Here is a 19,307-nt window from a genome sequence, read left to right as displayed (position 1 = left end):
CCAATGTGGTTAACTAGCAGCGTCGAGGAAGCTATGAAAAGGGGAAGAAAGGCTTCTTTCAAAAAAACTGAAGGCTTGCCCAACTGCGGAGAACAGAAAAAGAAGAAGCACAAAACCTGGAGAAGAAGCAAATGTGACGCTGGCGAGCAAGGAAGTGAAGAGGAAATCTGGGAGGCATATTGATAAAGGTATTAAGGCCAACCAAAACACTATACCGTATTTTTTGCTCCATAAGACTCACTTTTTCCCTCCTAAAAAGTAAGGGGAAATGTGTGTGCGTCTTATGGAGCGAATGCAGGCTGCGCAGCTATCCCAGAAGCCAGAACAGCAAGAGGGATTGCTGCTTTTTTTTTCTTGTTTATTTCCCCCCCCTTGTTTTCCTCCTCCAAAAACTAGGTGCGTCTTATGGTCTGGTGTGTCTTGTAGAGCGAAAAATACGGTATTTAAAGCATATGGGGCTGGGGTGGCTAGACCACTAGCCAGCAAGGGAGCGAAAGGACAGGAACATGGAGGTTATAGAAAAGCAGGGTTAATCTGTGTCTAACTTAAGATGATGTAGGACATACACACACACACATGTCGGAACCCATTTTTCTTAGGAGCAACCGAGAGGATGGGCCCTTGGGTAGGGATGGAGAACTGGTTAAAGAACAGAAAGCACAGATCTGGACCAAATTCACAGTTCTCACACAGGAGGGAAACAGGTGTCCTCTAGGGATCTGAAGGGGGACTTGTGCTTTTGAACTTGCTCAAGTTAGGGGTAAGCAGTGAGGCGACCCACGTTTGCAGGTGACATCCCCCCAAAAAGGATGGTAAAGGTAAAGGGACCCCTGACCCTTAGGTCCAGTCGTGACCGACTCTGGGGTTGCGGCGCTCATCTCGCTTTACTGGCCGAGGGAGCGGGCGTACAGCTTCCGGGTCATGTGGCCAGCATGACGAAGCCGCTTCTGGCGAACCAGAGCAGCGCATGGAAATGCCGTTTACCTTCCCGCGGGAGTGGTACCTATTTATCTACTTGCACTTTGACGTGCTTTCGAACTGCTAGGTTGGCAGGAGCAGGAACCGAGCAACGGGAGCTCACCCTGTCGCGGGGATTTGAACCGCCGACCTTCTGATCAGCAAAGTCCTAGGCTCTGTATATTTTTATGTTGATGCATTACTGTGTTTTAATATTTTGTTGGAAGCTGCCTAGAGTGGCTGGAGATTCGAACTGCCAACCTTCTGATCGGCAAGTCCTAGGCTCTGTGGTTTAACCCACAGCGCCACCCGCGTACCTAAAAGGATGGTAAAGGTAAAGGGACCCCTGACCATCAGGTCTAGTCGTGGCCGACTCTGGGATTGCGGCACTCATCTCGCTTTATTGGCCAAGGGAGCTGGCGTACAGCTTCTGGGTCATGTGGCCAGCATGACTAAGCCGCTTCTTGCGAAGCAGAGCAGCGCACGGAAACGCCGTTTACCTTCCCGCCGGAGCGGTACCTATTTATCTACTTGCACTTTGACGTGCTTTCGAACTGCTAGGTTGGCAGGAGCAGGAACCGAGCAACGGGAGCTCACCCTGTCGCAGAGATTCGAACCGCCAACCTTCTGATCGGCAAGTCCTAGGCTCTGTGGTTTAACCTGCAGCGCTACGCGCGTCCCTAAAAAGATGGTAAGATGCTCCAAAAGGATTTTTCCAAACCGGGGGAATGGGGGTTAAAATGGGAAAGGAAATACAATGTAAAATTAAAGGGATGTAAACCCCCCCCCCTCAAATATGCCCTGACAGGGGCCTGGGCTGGTGGCGACTGCCCAAGAAAGGGAACTCAGGGTCATGTTGGACAGCTCAACAAAAATGCCAACACAGAGAGGGGCAGTTCTGAAAAGGATGGACACAGGGAATCATTAGGGAAAGGGCCAGAAACAAAACTTCCAGTCTTTCCAGAGCTGCTGCACACCAGGTTGGCATTCTGTTTAGGTTGGGCCAGAGCCGGTCCTGTCATTAGGTAGAGGAGGCATGTGGTTGAGGAACCCCCGTCGGCCTCAGTCGTCATGGCTGATGGGACGACAGAAGGGGACTTGGCTCCGAGAGTTATGCGTTGGAAGGATAAGCACCCGCCAACTATCACACAATGGTCTGAGGGCCTCAGCGCTTCGATCCTTGTTTCGTGTAGGCATCAAACTTGTTTGGATCCCTCTATGGCGCCTGGAGGGCTGATGTTCAATTTGTGATCCATGTCTGGATGGTTGCTGTGTCCGCAGGGCGATTTAAGGAAATAAGGAGGGCCTGCTAAAAGCCTGTGAGGAACCTGCAAGTAAGATTTGAACACAAGATCCCTCTCCTCTACTATGGCATTCTGGCATTCAGAAGCATTCCTGCCTCTAAGATTTTACTGCTGTAGTTAGTATTTTTTTTTTGCATGTTATTATGATTGCGTTCCCTTTCATTTTTCTTTTTTAATTCACCTCGTTTCTTCGCTTTCTCTGTCCCTTGTTAAATGTGCAAACGATAAATTAACAGTGAATTTCTTTTAAAGGAATAGTGGTGTAGGTCCGATTCGGGAATATCGTAAGTTACCTTAAATAACATTTTGGCCGCTATGTGCCCCACAGCTCGGGGATGATGGGAGTTGTGGTCAAACATGCTTGGGGGGGGCACAGCCTCCCCACCAATGAGCCACGGCTTCATGAAGCATCTTTTGGGTGTCATGGAACCTACTGGGTCCCCGGATGTTGTTAGACTACAATTCCCATCATCCATGACCACTGCCTAAGCTGGCTGTGGATGATGGGCTTTGTAGTCCAACAGCGTTTTTGGACCCAAGGTTGAAGAACGGTGGTGTAGACCTACTCAGCTAGGTGGACCAATGGCACCTTCCTGTGTATTGGGGGGGGGGAATAGCACAGTGGCACCCCCTCTTTGCCAAGTGAAGTGACACAGTCTGCTCCGCCACTGCCTTGAGTTCCACCCTCTCATTTTGAGGGGAGTTGAAAGCAGCCATTTAGACACAGCAGTCATGTGTGCCCGCCGCTTTAAATACAGGAGTCTCCATTCATTTTATTTACTATCTGGCAGGCTGTGTGTGTGTGTGTGAAAGTGTGTGTGAGAGAGAGAAATCCCAGGAAGAAATGTGACATCGCCTTTGCACCTTACAACTGTGTCATGCCCTACAGAATCCCTGCCTGGTTTTTATGAATGCAGGAGGCGAAAGCAGCAACACGGTGTTTACTTAACACCTGCGGCCGGGCTCTGTGCAGTGACTGCAAGGGGAGAGAATGCCTCTGAGCATGTGCAGAGAGCATCTTCCGCCTCGCCACGTGGCCGAGAGGGAAACCGGGTTTCTGAAGTCGTAAGCATAAGCCCTGGAAGCTCTCCTTCTGGAGCGAAGATGTGTTTTTTCGTTGTTGTCGTGAGGCAAAGCGGTTGCATTGTGTGTGTGTGTGTGTGTGTGTGTGTGTGTGTGTGTTAAGATGCCGAAGGCGCTCGCAGCTTCTCCTGCTATCATCTAGAACATTCATAGGCATCACATAAACACACACACACACAGGTTTTTTTCTATCTCTTTTTCGCAACTGAAATTGACCAGAGAAGGCATTGTAAAAAAGAAAAAAAGGATAAGCTTGCTTCAATTTGTTTCCTTTCGCACGCTCAGGAAACAGATGAGATTGGAGGCAAACTGAGGCCCGTTGATTTCAATGGGTCTACTCTGAGTAGGACTAACATCGGAGCCCGGCCTTAAAAAGACAGGTTGGCAAATGGAAACAGAGATCGGGTAGGAGGGAGCAGACCCCTGTGAGTAAACTGTGGGTCGCTTGGGCAGGGCCAGATTATGTGGATATATGGGTCGCGGGGTGGGTGTTTGGAATGGCATTTGTGGGACTCAGATCAATTTGGGGAGGGGCCCATTTCAGGCCCCTCCAAAGGTTCAGATACCAGGTAATGATGGGGGGGGGCAGAAAGACCTCTCTCTCCCCCTGCCCCACCTGACACCCTGGAGAAGAGCTTTCAGCCAGAGGCCATAATCCTGGGCTGGAAGGGGGGGGGCAAGCAGTCTGAGCTGCTAGCAGCCAGCTTCTCATATGACCCACCACCGCTCAGCAGGTAGGCAGATAAACAAACGGTTCAAAGTAGTAGATAGGCAGATGAGAAATTCACTTGAATTTTGGGTGTGTCAATGGTGTTTTTCAGTTTCAAGTGGGGGGGGGGCAGAATTGTGTGCATGATTTTGTGCGCTTGTCTCGGACTCCTGGGGAGATCCTTGGTGTGTGTGTGTGCGTGCACAAAAAAGGGATATTGCAAAACACACACACACACCATCCCAGTTGTGTCTCCACACCTTCTCTTCCTCCCTGTTCCCAGATTTCCAAGCAGGGACATGCCAGGAGTGACAACAGCAGGAAGTGTGTGTGTGTGTGTGTAGAGAGAGAGGCACACCAGAGCCTACACAGCCTCAAGAGACAACCCATTAACCCACAGGCAGCCTTCAGCAATAAATCCACTATTATAGCAAAGCAGAAGGTGTGAGCAGATACAGAGAAACAGCTCCCTTTTCCAGCGCGGAAACCTAGGAGTCCTGGATCAGGGCCACCCCTTACCTCCCCCCCCCCCCACTCTACTCTACCCCTGGAAAGAACCCAGGAGTTCTGGCCCTCCCTCTGCCCCCTCCCCCCCTCCCCAAGGGAGACCCAGCTATCTCCTGAAGAGCCATTAAGTGATACAGCCTGCAAGATTGAATATTATGTGTGTGAGAGAGAGAGATGGGAAGGGGCTTAAGTACCAGGGAAGGGGGTGGGAAGGGGAAAATCCAGGCCCCTGAACAGGGAATTGTGCGGGGGGGGGGGGCGGTTTGCAGAGAAATGAATTGCAATGGCCATAAAAGCAATTGCAAAGGGTGGGGGGCATTCCCCTTGGATGAGAGCTTGCAGGAGATGGGAGGGGGGAAAGGTTTGGGGTGAGGGGGGCGATTTTTCAAGGGGGGGAGGAGAGAAGTGGGGTGATGGGGGGCAGTCCCCACGGACTTTTGGATTATCCCTGGAGCTGGAATGACAGGAAGGTGATAGGTAGGTTGGGAAGACGGTGGGATTTATTTGGGGGGGGGTGTTGAGAGAAGCAGAGAGGCAGCTTGGAGGTTCAGCTGGGGGGGGAGTATATCTGTGGGGGGGGGGGAGCCCACATCACAGTGGTCACATCCTAGGAACTGGGTTGGGAGGCGACTGAAGGCAAAGGGGGGGTCTAGATGTAGAAGGGAAGGGGAGACCTTTTCCTTGCACTGAGGGAGGGGGGGGGATTTTGACCTGGGTGGGGCAGCGGCTAGGAGCCTTGGAGTGTCCTTATTGGGGGGGGAGAGAGAATGGAGCAGTGCCCCTCCATCCATGGGGGGGGGGGTCAGGAATAATAATAAGAGGAGCCAACATAGTTCCCTGCTATGGGGCTGGGTACCATGTGGGGGGGGGCGTTTCTGGGGCAGCAACCATTTGCTCGCCCTGAGAATTAGGGGGGGGCATTGGGAAGAGCCAATTCACCTGTTGGAGGGAGGGGGAATGAGAGAGACGCAGGTAAAGGGAGGGTATATTTCCAAACCCGGGGGGGGGGAGAGATTTCCCTGGGGAGGGTTGGAACTGAGGTGGGTGGCCCTAAATTTTTATGGGGCGCCAGAATTGGGGGGGAGGCAGCGTGCGGGAGGGGGCCCACAGGTGTTTTTAATGGGGGGTGGATTTAACCCCTTAGACAATTTCTCCCCGGGGTATTTGGGGGGTGAGGAGTGTTGCTGGAGGGATGGAAAGGGGGGGGTCGCCAAAGATTGTGCCCTGGATGGTGCTGCGGGGATGAGGAAGGATGGGGAGAGGGGAAGCCCTGCGGGGGGGAGTCTCTCCACTCCATCCCACCCCCCCCAAAAAAGGTAGGTCCCTACCTTCCAGCTCCCGGGCGACCTCCCCTCCGGCCTGGGCCATCACGGCTGCGGCAGAAGCCGGCACATGCCCGGCTAGGGCGGCGGTGGCAGCGAGCGCGTCTGCGCAGCCTCCCAGATCTCCCTCCGCCCCCCCCCTTCCTTCTCTCTCCCTCGGGGGACCAGCTGGGCGGGCTGGAGGCAGACTCCCTCCCGCCCCGCCCTGCTCCTCGGACGCCTGGGTCCCTTCCACCCCCACCCCAGTACCTGGCCAAGCGCCTTCTTCCCACCCCACCCGGAGCGAGAAGCGGGTTTTCCTGAGCAGGTAGCCGGGGAGGGGACATAAAATCTGTAGAAGCTGAGTAGGGACACCCTAAAGGTCTTCTAGTCTGACCCCCGCAATCCCACCTTCTTATTTTCGTTTCTATGGGAATACGCGCTCGGTATTTATCACTCCTGTTATACAAAAATCTCCAAATGGGTCCGAACTCCAATGTCTAAAACTCCTGGTAGAGGACAAGGATCTAGAGACCACGCTAAGGGTGGCCAAATTCTGTGCGACTGCCATAAAACTTAGGGAACAAGCTGTACTACCAAAATTATAATTTTAAAAAATTAGGTTATATTTTAGTGATCAAGATTTAATAATTTTTTTAACTGCTGCTATATCTGAATTGTCTCTGTTATACCCAATTGCAATTCAATGTATTCCTGTTGTGTTTTATGAGTTTCCTGATATTGTTAGTGACCCGGAACTGGTCTGTGACCGTAATAATAAAATTCTATTCTATTCGCCTTCTTATTTTTAATTATGCATCGTGTGTGTGTGTGTGTGTGTTTAGGTTGTGAACTGCCTTGAGATCTATGGGTGGAGGGCAGTATACAAATTTTAGAAACAAGCAAGCAAGCAAGCAAACCAAGGATGGTTTCACTGGGATCCCTGCACTGTAGGGGGTTGGACTAGATGACCCTTGGGGTCCCTTCTGACACTGTAATTCCGTGAAACCTCTATTAGATAGGTGCATGACTACACCTGTAGGTGTTGAGCTGGTGCATCGGAACATCAGGAGCTGCCATACATCATGCTAGGTCGTTGGGGCCCAGCTAGCTCTTAAGGTCCACAAATGACAACATTTTGGAGGTCCCAGGCCACAAGGTGGTTATATTGGTCTCAACTAGGGCCAGGGCCTTTTCAGTACTGGCCCCGACTTGGTGGAACGCACTGTCGCAAGAGACCAGGGCCCTACGGGATTTGACATCTTTCTGCAGGGCCTCTAAGACGGAGCTGTTCCGCCTGGCTTTTGGTTTGGACTCAGTCTGACCCTTATGTCTTCCCTCCCCTTATGGTCTTGATCTATCAGCTACTTTTAAAATGAGGCTGCATTTTAAAATGCATTTTAACCTGTATTTTAAATTGGTTCCCCCCCCCCTTATGTTTTTACTGTGATTTTATTGGTGTTAGCTGCCCTGAGCCCGGCTCTGGCTGGGGAGGCCGGGGTATAAATTGTTATTATTATTATTAATATTATTATTATTATTTTCTCTACACTGATTGGCAGCAGCTGTCCAAGATTTCAGGATTTTCAGCAGGAAGTTACAGGACAGGCACCGATCAGAGTGACTGCCTCCCAAACTGTTGCAGGTGCAAACAGTAGTAAAAGGATTGTGTGTAACCACCCTGAGTGCAAATCATCACCAACGCAGAGTTAGAAGAAGGGTGGTTGGGAGGGCCTTCATTCTGCCTAATGGGGAGGTGGTTGTGTGGTGTAGTGGTTAGAGCATTGGGCTAGGACCTGGGAAGCCAGGCTTCAGACCTATACTCAGGGATTCAAATCCCCGCTCAGCCAGGAAGCTCACTGGGTGAAATTTGGCCCAGTCACCATCTCTTAGCCTGAGCTACCTCACAGGGTTGTTGTGAGGATAAGACAGGAAGAAGGGGGGCTATGTAGGATTCCTTGAGGAACCTGGAGGAAAGGTGGGATATATATGTAATAAATAAATAAAGCTGGGGCCAGTTCACAGCTCTCCACTTCCTCAGCCAGGCAGAACCGCTGAAAATCACTCAGGAACTTGCACCCTGTGTGTTAAAAACGCAAGCAGGTCTGTCCGATCAATGTATTTTCTTTTTAAAAAATCAGAGGTGATGCAATTTTGTTGTTTAGTCGTTTAGTCATGTCCGACTCTTCGTGACCCCTGGACCAGAGCACGCCAGGCCCTCCTGTCTTCCACTGCCTCCTGCAGTTTGGTCAAACTCATGCTGGTAGCTTTGAGAACACCATCCAACCATCTCGTCCTCCGTCGTCCCCTTCTCCTTGTGCCCTCCATCTTTCCCCAACATCAGGGTCTTTTCCAGGGAGTCTTCTCTTCTCATGAGGTGGCCAAAGTCTTGGAGCCTCAGCTTCAGGATCTGTCCTTCCAGTGAGCACTCAGGGCTGATTTCCTTCAGAATGGAGAGGTTTGATCTTCTTGCAGTCCATGGGACTCTCAAGAGTCTTCTCCAGCACCAGAATTCAAAAGCATCCATTCTCCAGCGATCAGCCTTCTTTATGGTCCAGCTCTCACTTCCATACATCACTACTGGGAAAACAAGAGCTTTAACTATACAGACCTTTGTTGGCAAGGTGATGTCTCTGCTTTTTAAGATGCTGTCTAGGTTTGTCATTGCTTTTCTCCCCAGAAGCAGGCGAGCTGATGCAATAGCCATCTTCAAATATCTAAAAGGCCGCCACCTGGAAGATGGAGAAAGCTTGTTTTCTGCGGCCCAGAGGGCAGGACCCGAACCGAAGGGAGATTTCGACTAGACATTAGGAAGAGCTTTTCCGAACGGTTCGGTAGTGAAATGGACTCCCTTGGAAGGTGGTAATTTCTCCTTCATTTCTGGGTTGTTGTTTTTTATAAAACAGATATAGGATAGGGACGCGGGTGGCGCTGTGGGTTAAACCACAGAGCCTAGGGCTTGCCGATCAGAAGGTCGGCGGTTCAAATCCCCGTGACGGGGTGAGCTCCCGTTGCTGGGTCCCTGCTCCTGCCAACATAGCAGTTCGAAAGCACCTCAAAGTGCAAGTAGATAAATAGGTACCACTCTGGTGGGAAGGTAAACGGCGTTTCTGTGCGCTGCTCTGGTTCGCCAGAAGCGGCTTAGTCATGCTGGCCACATGACCCGGAAGCTGTACGCCGGCTCCCTTGGCCAGTAAAGCGAGATGAGCGCCGCAACCCCAGAGTCGGCCACGACTGGACCTAATGGTCAGGGGTCCCTTTACCTTTACCTGTCAGGGATTCTTTAGCTGTGATTCCTGAATTGCAGGGGGTTAGACTAGATGACTCTGGAGGTCCCGTCCGATTCTATGAATGGCAGAGCTCAGCATGTTCGTGGATTGCTCACAGAGGGTGGGGCTCCTCTATGTACAGACACACTTTCATTGAGCTGACAACACCCCATCACAATTGTCTGTGCCTGGGATGGGGGAACTAGAGGCCCTTCAGAGATCATCAGGCCTATGACTCTCAAGCAATGCCATACATTTCTCTATTCTCTACACCAGGCATAGGCAAACTCGGCCCTCCAGATGTTTTTGGGACTACAATTCCCATCATCCCTGACCACTGGTCCTGTTAGCTAGGGATGATGGGAGTTGTAGTCTCAAAACATCTGGGGGGCGCAGAGTTTGCCTATGCCTGCTCTACACGCCATACCCCCCCTGCTGCTGATATACCCCTATGTTAACATTACAAACAGAAGTGAACTTGTTCAAAGGTTAATTTGCTGATGTCATCACCTACGTGTTTTCTGTTGCATAGGAGGAAAGTCAGCCTCAGGTGTGGGGAGCACATCTGCAAGTAAGGGACAACTGACCATTAGGTCCAGTCGTGACCAACTCTGGGGTTGCGGCGCTCATCTCACTTTATTGGCTGAGGGAGCCGGCGTACAGCTTCCGGGTCATGTGGCCAGCATGACTAAGCCGCTTCTGGCGAACCAGAGCAGCGCACGGAAACGCCGTTTACCTTCCCACTGGAGCAGTACCTATTTATCTACTTGCACTTTGACGTGCGTTCGAACTGCTAGGTGGGCAGGAGCAGGGACCGAGCAACGGGAGCTCACCCCGTCGCAGGGATTCGAACCCCCGACCTTCTGATCGGCAAGTCCTAGGCTCTGTGGTTTAGACCACAGTGCCATCCACGTCCCCTATTGAACAATGTACTCTACTATTAAATAAATAAGACAGTATTGTAAAGGTAAAGGGACCCCTGACCATTAGGTCCAGTCGCAGACGACTCTGGGATTGTGGCGCTCATCTCGCTTTACTGGCCAAGGGAGCCGGCGTACAGCTTCCGGGTCATGTGGCCAGCATGACTAAGCCGCTTCTGGCGAACCAGAGCAGCGCACGGAAACGCCGTTTACCTTCCCGCTGGAGTGGTACCTATTTATCTACTTGCACTTTGATGTGCTTTCGAACTGCTAGGTTGGCAGGAGCAGGGACCGAGCAACGAGAGCTCACCCTGTCGCGGGGATTCGAACCCCTGACCTTCTGATCAGCAAGCCCTAGGCTCTGCGGTTTAACCCACAGTGCTACCCGCGTCCCATACATCTGCAAGAGAGACCCCCAAAAAGGTACACAGAAAGGTCTGGTCTGGATGCTTAAGAACAGCTGCCCTACACTTAAGATGCAGAGAGAGAGAGAGATGGAGATGGTGTGACCAGATGACCCCTAGTGGATGTTCCTTTTAAAATCCTGCTCTTGCAACGAATGGGAAGTATTTACGTATTGCTTATCTATCAAAGCTTTGTATGCAAGTTGATACATCAGCAGGATTCTGAAATACATTTGCAATATTACGGTGAAAGATAGAGTTATATTCAAATAGATGGAGAATACAATTTGGACATGCATGAACTAATAATGAAATAACGGAACCATGGAGAGGGGAGAGGGAAATCAAGGGATTTGAGAAATCCCACATTTTAATATTATATTAGTTACATAAATAGGATGAAAAGTGTTACAGCTGTTTTTTAATTTTTAAATTTTCAATGTTTATTTTTATATGATGTTTGTTTTAATTAAAACTAATACAAATATTTTAAACAAATAAATAAATAAAATCCTGCTCTTGTTTGAGGATTTGCTAAAAAGTACGGTGGTACTTCAGGTTACATACACTTCAGGTTACATACGCTTCCGGTTACAGACTCCGCTAACCCAGAAATATTACCTCAGGTTAAGAACTTTGCTTCAGGATAAGAACAGAAATTGGGCAGTGGCGGCGCAGCGGCAGCAGGAGGCCCCATTAGTTAAAGTGGTGCTTCAGGTTAAGAACAGTTTCAGGTTAAGAACAGACCTCCTGAACGAATTAAGTACTTAACTCGAGGTACCAGTGTACTCTAAATCACCCTCTGCCATCCCAATGCCTTGCAGATGTTTTGCACGGCAACCGAGGGGAGTTGCACCCCAGAAGCAGGTGTGCTGGCTGTGTGGTGATGGGAATTTTAGTCCAAAACAGACCCCCCCAAAAAAGTGCTCTAAATCCGTTAAGGGCAGAGGGCCAACGAGACTTTCCCAAGGTTATGTCTTTATTGCCATTTAGAGGGGCAACTTCTGCACTGTAGTGCAGCAAAAGTGGGACAATTTAAAACAAAAAAACAAAAAACCCAGAATATTTGCGGTATGAAAAGGATCTCAGCAGGAAGAAGAAGAAGAGTTTGGATTTGATATCCCGCCTTTCACTCCCTTTAAGGAGTCTCAAAGCGGCTAACATTCTCCTTTCCCTTCCTCCCCCATAACAAACACTCTGTGAGGTGAGTGGGGCTGAGAGACTTCAGAGAAGTGTGACTAACCCAAGGTCACCCAGCAGCTGCAGGTGGAGGAGCGGGGAATCAAACCCAGTTCACCAGATTATGAGACTACCGCTCTTAACCACTACACCACACTGGAAGTTATGGGGCATACACGAATTGGAAACGAAGCAGTACGTCTGCCCCCAAACCTTTGTAAGCACAAAAAGTATTGGAAGTAGGAGGTGAAAACCACCCTTCTAAACATCATGAGCACAAATTGCCATGAATGAGTGGTGAAAAGGATGTCTGGAGTTCTCCTGGATCAGGCCAGTGGCCTTTTTATTTTTTATTTATTTTTATTGAATTTTACAAGAAAAGAAAAAGAGAAACAAAGAACAATACATAACACTGTAAACACATTTATATACATGTTTTCCAAAATGCAAACTAAAAAAAAGACAAAAGACACAAAAAAATACTTTTCATAACCAATAATATTAGCAAATTCATGCTTCAAACATTACAATATATAAATCCTAGTTAAAATATAAAAGACTTCCACCGCATTTACCATAACCATCTCTTAGTTATCTTGCTCGCTTTTACAACTGTTCTTCCATCATTTCCCTTCCTTAGGTTCTTTCATAATCCGTCAAATCTTCATGTTCTCTGTATTCTTCACAAGGTTAGTCTAAGCACAACCAAACTTTCATATTTGAGCCCTGCCTGTATAAATATTCATTTAAGCATTCCCATTGTTTCTGTATGCCAGTGGCCCTTTTAGGCCCAGAATTCTGCTCCCAAATTGGTCACCCTGGGGCCTCTAAGAAATTCCCAAGCACAAAAGCCCTCTCTCCCTTCCTGTGGTTTCCGACAATCAGTCCCAACACTAGCTTCTGGAAGATTCAGGGCAGAGGACAGAAAGCCACTTGCACAAAGTGCACAGTTAAAAACTGTGGAACTCACTGCCACTTGAAGCATAGCTGTCAACCGTCCCTTATTTGGCGGGAAAGTCCCTTATCCCAGCGCCATGTCCCGCTGCTGTCCCTTATTGATGATGTCCCTTAAATTTCCCGGGTTTCAAAGGAAGCAGCTCCTCTCCCTCCCTCCCTGCCGGCCAGGGAGGAGGGAGGCTCCAGCTGCGTTGCTTGGCTGCGTTGCTCACCCAATAAGGAGTCTGAGAACGACTGGGGGGTGGAGCTCGCATGCCTTGTGCCAATCAAATCGGCCGCGTTGCCTGGGGACTCGCCTTTGCTCAGCGCTTCCCAGCGGAGAGGGGACGGCGGTTTCCCTTGCTGCATCCCCTTTGCCGGGTTGCTGCGCTGTGGGAACCACCGCTTGAGGCTTCCTTTGGCTGCTGGCTGGGCTTTCTGCCTTTGGCTCGGAGGGGCTCAGAAGTTGAACATACTTGTGGCCAGAAAATCCCTTATTTTGGCTGCTGATCCCTTATTTTCGAGGCTGCTGGTCCCTTATTTTCAAATCTGTAAGTTGACAGCTATGAGCCTCCATCACCAGGAACAATACACCTTTGAATGGCAGTGGCCAGGCAAAGGGCAGCAGCAGGAGAGAGCTAGTCCAGCCCTGAATGTTAGGGCTGCCATACATAAGGAGTTTTAATCGGACCGTCAAAATGGGCGGATTTCCACCAAATTAGCAAAATGGCTGGGAAAACCCAGATATATAGTTATAGTAATAGTTATTGCGTAACAACTAGTAATAACGTAGTTATAGCTATTGCATAAACACCCTGCAGACAAATCAGAATTAATGCTGGGTGCGCAATTAAAGCTATGAACAAGTGAGTGGGGCTGAGAGACTTCAGAGAAGTGTGACTGGCCCAAGGTCACCCAGCAGCTGCATGTGGAGGAGCGGAGACTCGAACCCGGTTCCCCAGATTACGAGACTATCGCTCTTAACCACTACACCACACTGGCTCTCTGAAAGGCGGTATACAATTTTTAAAAATTGCAGGATGCAATTTTTCCCCTTTCCTTCCCTAATTACAGGGAATCCGGCGTGAGCAGAGACTCTTTCAGAGACGCGCCGGGTACCCTCCACCCGCTTCGGGGAGCCTCACCCGCTGAGTTATCGCGGTGCTAGGAAGGCCTCCTCTCGTTCGCCCCTCCCTCTCCTCTCCTCTCGGGCCCGGCCGCGGCTGTCGGCCGCCAGAGGGCGCTCGCGCGCGCGCTCCCCATTTAAAGCGAAAGTGCTTTTATAGGGACAAAACCCTCCCACTTCTTAGCCGCCCTCGGTTGCTTAACTGGGCGCTCCCCTTCCTGTTTCTCCCCACGCGGGTAGAGGATCTCAGGTGAGGAGTTGGGGGGCGGGGCGGCGATCCTTTGTTGCAAAGGAGTCGACGCACAGCCGGAAAGCGAGCAAAGGGCAGATTTGAGCCCTGATTTGGGCAAGAGCCCAATGTTGCAATGCAATGCAATGCAATGCAATGCAATGCAAAAGCAAACGGATCTGTTGCAATGCAGGCGGTGCTAAGTTAGGGGAGGAGGAAGAGAGGCGAGGAGGCTGGATTTGGACCCTCGCCACTTTGGACTTCTTGCAGGAGCCAGAGTCCACGGGAGGCGGGACCCACGCGAGGCCAGGATGTTGCGCGCCCTCGCCAGCTCCGCGCAGCCCAAGCAAGCGCTCGGTCGCCTCCTGAGGATGAACAGCACCGGGGCCAAGGCGCGGGGGACCCTCGCCGACAAGGTGGCCTTGGTCACCGCCTCCACCGAGGGGTAAGCTCCGCTGGGGCTCGGCTCCTTTTCTGGAAGGAGTTGCTTTTTTTGCAGGGGGGATCTGGGTGCCGGCGAGGCAGAAGCACTCTGCGCGCTCTCAGTGGCACTCTTGCCCCGGCGCATCTTTCGCTGGCGGTGGAATTGAGGGAGGGGAAGTCTTCACGGCTAATCTCCGAGTCGCGTTAAGCCCTCGGGATCGGTTTTGGAGAGGAGACAAAAAGAGGATTCTTGCCGCTGTACTTAAGGGATAAGTGTGTGTGTTTTTATTCTTGCTGAACGGGAACCCACCCGAGTTCTAACGGAGATTTTTAAAACCCTCCAAAGCATCAGATTGAAAGTCTTTAAGGTAGTGTTTCCTAAAAGCCGCATCCAGCTCTGCTTCTAAAGATCAGTATGCTTAGCATTTTTGTTTTAATCGTGTGTTTTCAATGAACAAAGTTTTGCACCTTCCATTAAGAGTCCTTTCCTGAAAAGGTGAGCAGTTATTTCCCCCTGAAAATTACCTGGAGCGTGTCTCTGTTAAGATCATGACTGCAAACGCACCATGCATTTTAGCTTGTGTGCATGCACACACCAAGAATCCCTGTCGGAACCGGCCCAGGCATTAGGCAGGTTGAGACCACTGCCTCAGGTGGCAGACAAGCAGTGCTGCCACTGGTGCTCATTTTGGGCACAATTGTATCAATTTTGGTCGAGACACACTACGCCTGATCCCTGAAACTGGTTTAAGGATGCTGGGAACTGTAGCTCTGTGAGTGGTAAACTACAGTTCCCAGGATTTGGGTTTCAGATCTATGGTGCGTACACAGCCCATGGGTTGAAGGTTAATGATCATGCTGAGATTTGACCCAAGGGCTATCAGCAATTAACCAGTGATAAACCCTGTTGAATATAATGGAACTTCCTTCTGAGTAAACATTCACAGGATTAGGCTGTTGGCCACTAAATTACAACCAGCTCTCAATGATTAACTAATTAGAGGGAACATTTTTAAACCACTCCGGAAACTGTAGCTTTATGTGAGGAGTTGGGGTCGCCTAACAGCCCTTGGCACCCTTAAACTACAGCTCCCAAGATTCTTTGGTAGTTTAACGTGGTATCATAGCGCTTTCAGTGTATGGTGTAAACAGGCCATAAGATAGAATCATAGAGTTGGTCATCTAGTCCAACCCCCTGCATTGCAGGAATCTTGCCCAATGCGGGGTTCAAACCCACGACCGTGGAATTAAGAGTCTCATGCTCTGCCAGCTGAGCTATCTGTAAGATTCAGCTGCCAATCTAGCTGGCTTCTATACATGGAACACAAGGGCGGGATATCTTGTCCTTTGCCTCGGTCACCATCTTGAACTGGCATAGCTTCTCTTCCCTTCCTATGAATTGCAGACACACACACACACACACCATGTTGAACTATAGATTGTAATCTCCTCAGGGCAGGGACCCAGGCTGTTTCTCCAAGTTTTGTGCTCATCAGTAGTACAGTGGTACAGTTTGCAACCGTTTTGGATTACAACCATTTTGGATCACAACCACGTCAAACCCTGAAGTTTGTGTCCCTTTTTTTGGATTACAACCCATTTTTTATTTTTATTTTTGATTACAACCCATTTTTTTGGGGAGGCCCCATTGACGAAAGTGCGCCTTGTGTTATAACCTGTTTTGGTTTACAACTGGACCTCCAGAACTGATTATGGTTGCAGTGGTGTAACGTGGGTTGTCAGCACCCGGGGCAAGGCAAGTAATTTGCACCCCCTAACCCGTGGATTTGCGCCCCCTAACCCGTGGATTTGCGCCCCCTAACCCGTGGATTTGCGCCCCCTAACCCTAACCCCCAGATGTTGCGCCCGGCCCCCCCTGCACCCCCCACGCTACGCCACTGTATGGTTGTAAACCAAGGTATCACTGTACTACATAAACAGCAGTAATAAATATATCCAGCTTTGTGCTGAAAACCAGTGTAGGCTTAGGTTCCCAGCTCCTTTTCTGGGGAGACAGTTCCCCCCCCCCCCACCTCGTTTATTTCCTCAATAAACTTTTGCATTCTTGACAGAATTGGTTTAGCAATTGCCCGCCGCCTGGCCCAAGATGGCGCCCATGTGGTTGTGAGCAGCCGCAAGCAAGCCAACGTCGACCGGGCCGTCGCTGAGCTACAGACTGAGAACCTGAGCGTGTCCGGGTTGGTGTGCCATGTGGGGAAAGCCGAGGACAGACAGCGCCTTATCAACGCCGTGAGAGCAAAGGCTTGGGGGGGGCATATTTAAAGCACTGTATGATTTCGCCCCAAGGAATCCTGGGAACTGTAGTTTGGAGTGCTGAGCATTGTTCCCCTCATGGAGCTACCGTGGTTTAGCAATCGTTTCTCTGGGAATTGTAGTTTTGTGTGCGGAATGGGGGGGGGGTCTCTTAGCAATTCTCAGCACCTTTCATAAACTTCAGTTCCCAGGATTCTCTGGGGGGGCATGACTGCTTAAAGTAGTATAAAAGTGATTTCAATTTAGGGCACGGATGCAGCCTGTTTTCTTGTTTATGGTGGCCCGCCTCAGAATAAGAATGAACTGCGCCCTCCAGGGTCCCTTCATAGGATGACCAGTAATGGCAGACACCCTTCCTTGAAAGAGAACTAGCCCACCACCCATCTTCTCCTGCAATGTGCCGCTCCAAGACTCTTGGGTGCCCACCCAGACGGGTGACGGCAAAGCTAACGGCTGCAAGCAGAGTAGGCAGCCTAGAAAACTCCCAGAATCCTCCAGGCAGCCATTTTGTAGGTCTCGCACAGAGGCAGCCTGGCCATGTTGGCCCAGAGAAGCCGAGGCTTACACAGGAGAACGTTCTGGAAGATTGCACCTTGATTAGTCAAAAGCTGTGTGGATTTTCCCACCCACCTCGGGCACCAAAATCTTTGGGGCTAAGCCTGCCCTACACACTCCCTTTTCTGTTCCTCTTCTCCCCGATTCCCCAACCAAAGAGGGTCAAGTTTATTTTAAGTTAATGTATTACGGTATTTTTATATTTTGTTGGAAGCCGCCCAGGGTGGCTGGGGAAGCCCAGCCAGATGGGCGGAGTATAAATAATAAATTATTATTCGTAATTATTATTATTCTTTTATGCTATCCTGAAATTCTCCTCTGCTCTGATTTCAAGAGAGCAAATGGCCTTTCTCTCCGCAGCGGGCGGAGCGCCTACTTCGATCCCATACAACTCTCAGGAGGAGTTGGACTATACAAGTCTCTTTAAAGGGGACTTGCTGGCTCTCGTCTCCCAATTATGGGGAAACAGGAGACCTATAGATTCCCAGGAATGGTGTACCCCTGGTTTGGCTGGCACTGATAAAAGACTCTTTGGTTTCGGAATCAGGGTGAGGTGACTGTGCCCTCTGACAGCGTACGCATTGTACATTTAATAAAACTCATTTGAAGCATTGGGCTTCTCCCAAAGAATCCCGGGAATTATAGTTCGTTGAGGGCGCTGGGAATTCTAGCGGTCTGGAGGTGGCAAACTACAGCTTCCAGGATTATTATTTTTTTGCCACATACTTTTGTGCACATGCCTTTTCCAACAGCTCCTATCCAAAGATATCTGTCGCTAGACCTGTTTTTCGGCTTCTGCTCGCTCCCAGGCAAGGAGAAATTTCATTGCGTTACAAACAGGGCAGCTCTGTGTCAAATCTGCATCCCGTAGGATTGAAATGTTTGTCGAGGGGTGGGGTGCTGCGAAGCAGGATGTTGCGTTTATTTTTAACATTGGTTTATTTACATGTATTCAGCTTATAGCCCACCTTTCCCCCTGAAGGAAACATATTCATAATAAAACTTTTTTTTTCCAAAAAAAAATATGAAAACACTTAAAAACATCCTAAAAACTGCCACCTTGAGGTCTCTTTCAGCCAACGTCTGGTTGGCCACTGTGAAGACTGGGTGCATGGCAGGGGGTTGGGCCAGATGACCCTTGGGGGTCCCAACTCTATAATTCTTTGGCCTGAGCCCGGCGGCCAGACTCTCCTGATGTTCTGTGAAGGGCTTGGTTTTTAAACAGAGATTCCCTGTTTGGGGAAGCTTTTGATGTTTAATAGGTTATTGTATTTTAATATTCCATTGGAAGCCGCCCAGAGTGGCTGGAGAAACCCAGCCAGATGGGCGGGGTATAAATAATAAATATTATTATTATTATATTTGTAGCGTGTTCGCATTGCTCATTCTGTGCCTTGTGCTGCAGGCCCTGGAGCGCCACGGAGGAATCGACATACTGGTCTCCAACGCGGCAGTGAATCCCTTTTTTGGCTCCACTCTGGATGCCACAGAAGAAGTCTGGGACAAGGTAAGGGGTTCGGGACAGATGGAGGGAAAGACTGAGGTGCTGAGGATGAGCCTCTCGGGGCAGGAAAGGGGCACGAGCTCAACCAGTGGGGTGAAGCAATCCAATTGGCATAGAGCAGAGGCTTCTGGGAAATACAGCGTTGCTCAAACAAAGGCTGGGATTCAGGAAGCTGCCTCATGTTGGGTCCCATCCATTCACACTCGCTGTCAGCTTAAGCCTACTTTGCAGGGCTGCTGTGAGGGTGAAATGGGGAGGAGAGCTATGTGCCTTGAGTTCCGTGGAGGGGAAGGCCGTGTGTAATAATAATAATAATAATAATAATAATAATAAAGGTAAAGGGACCTCTGACCATTAGGTCCAGTCGTGGCCGGCTCTGGGGTTGTGGCGCTATCTCGCTTTATTGGCCGAGGGAGCGGGCGTACAGCTTCCGGGTCATGTGGCCAGCATGACTAAGCCGCTTCTGGCGAACCAGAGCAGCGCACGGAAACGCCGTTTACCTTCCCGCTGGAGTGGTACCTATTTATCTACTTGCACTTTGGCGTGCTTTTAAACTGCTAGGTTGGCAGGAGCAGGGACCGAACAACGGGAGCTCACCCCGTCGCGGGGATTCGAACCGCTGACCTT

The 19,307-nt window shown here is 50.0% G+C and overlaps 2 protein-coding genes across 3 annotated transcripts in view; one reads left to right on the top strand and one right to left on the bottom strand.

Annotated features, from left to right (window-relative positions):
• CARMIL3 (capping protein regulator and myosin 1 linker 3) overlaps positions 1-6,154 on the bottom strand; it is an 84,991-nt gene extending 78,837 nt beyond the window's left edge. The window contains exon 1 of the mRNA XM_083410027.1: positions 5,889-6,154. Coding sequence (XP_083266153.1) covers positions 5,889-5,928 — 40 coding nt within the window. The 5' untranslated portion in view covers positions 5,929-6,154. The remainder of the gene's footprint in view (positions 1-5,888) is intronic.
• Positions 6,155-13,818: 7,664 nt separating this feature from the next.
• LOC310663121 (dehydrogenase/reductase SDR family member 4-like) overlaps positions 13,819-19,307 on the top strand; it is a 36,501-nt gene continuing 31,012 nt past the window's right edge. Inside the window, exons 1-4 of one of the 2 annotated variants that reach the window (XM_083410755.1) lie at positions 13,819-13,945; positions 14,195-14,369; positions 16,420-16,597; positions 18,582-18,683. In XM_083410755.1, the coding sequence (XP_083266881.1) occupies positions 14,236-14,369; positions 16,420-16,597; positions 18,582-18,683 (414 nt within the window). In that variant the 5' untranslated portion in view covers positions 13,819-13,945; positions 14,195-14,235. The other variant, XM_083410756.1, reaches the window with a different exon arrangement.

The sequence above is a fragment of the Podarcis tiliguerta genome (genome assembly GCF_965153285.1).
Source record: "Podarcis tiliguerta genome assembly, chromosome: 13".
NCBI lineage: Eukaryota > Metazoa > Chordata > Lepidosauria > Squamata > Lacertidae > Podarcis > Podarcis tiliguerta.
The sequence above is the reverse complement of the archived record's forward strand: the minus strand, read 5'-3'. Positions and strand labels throughout refer to the sequence as shown.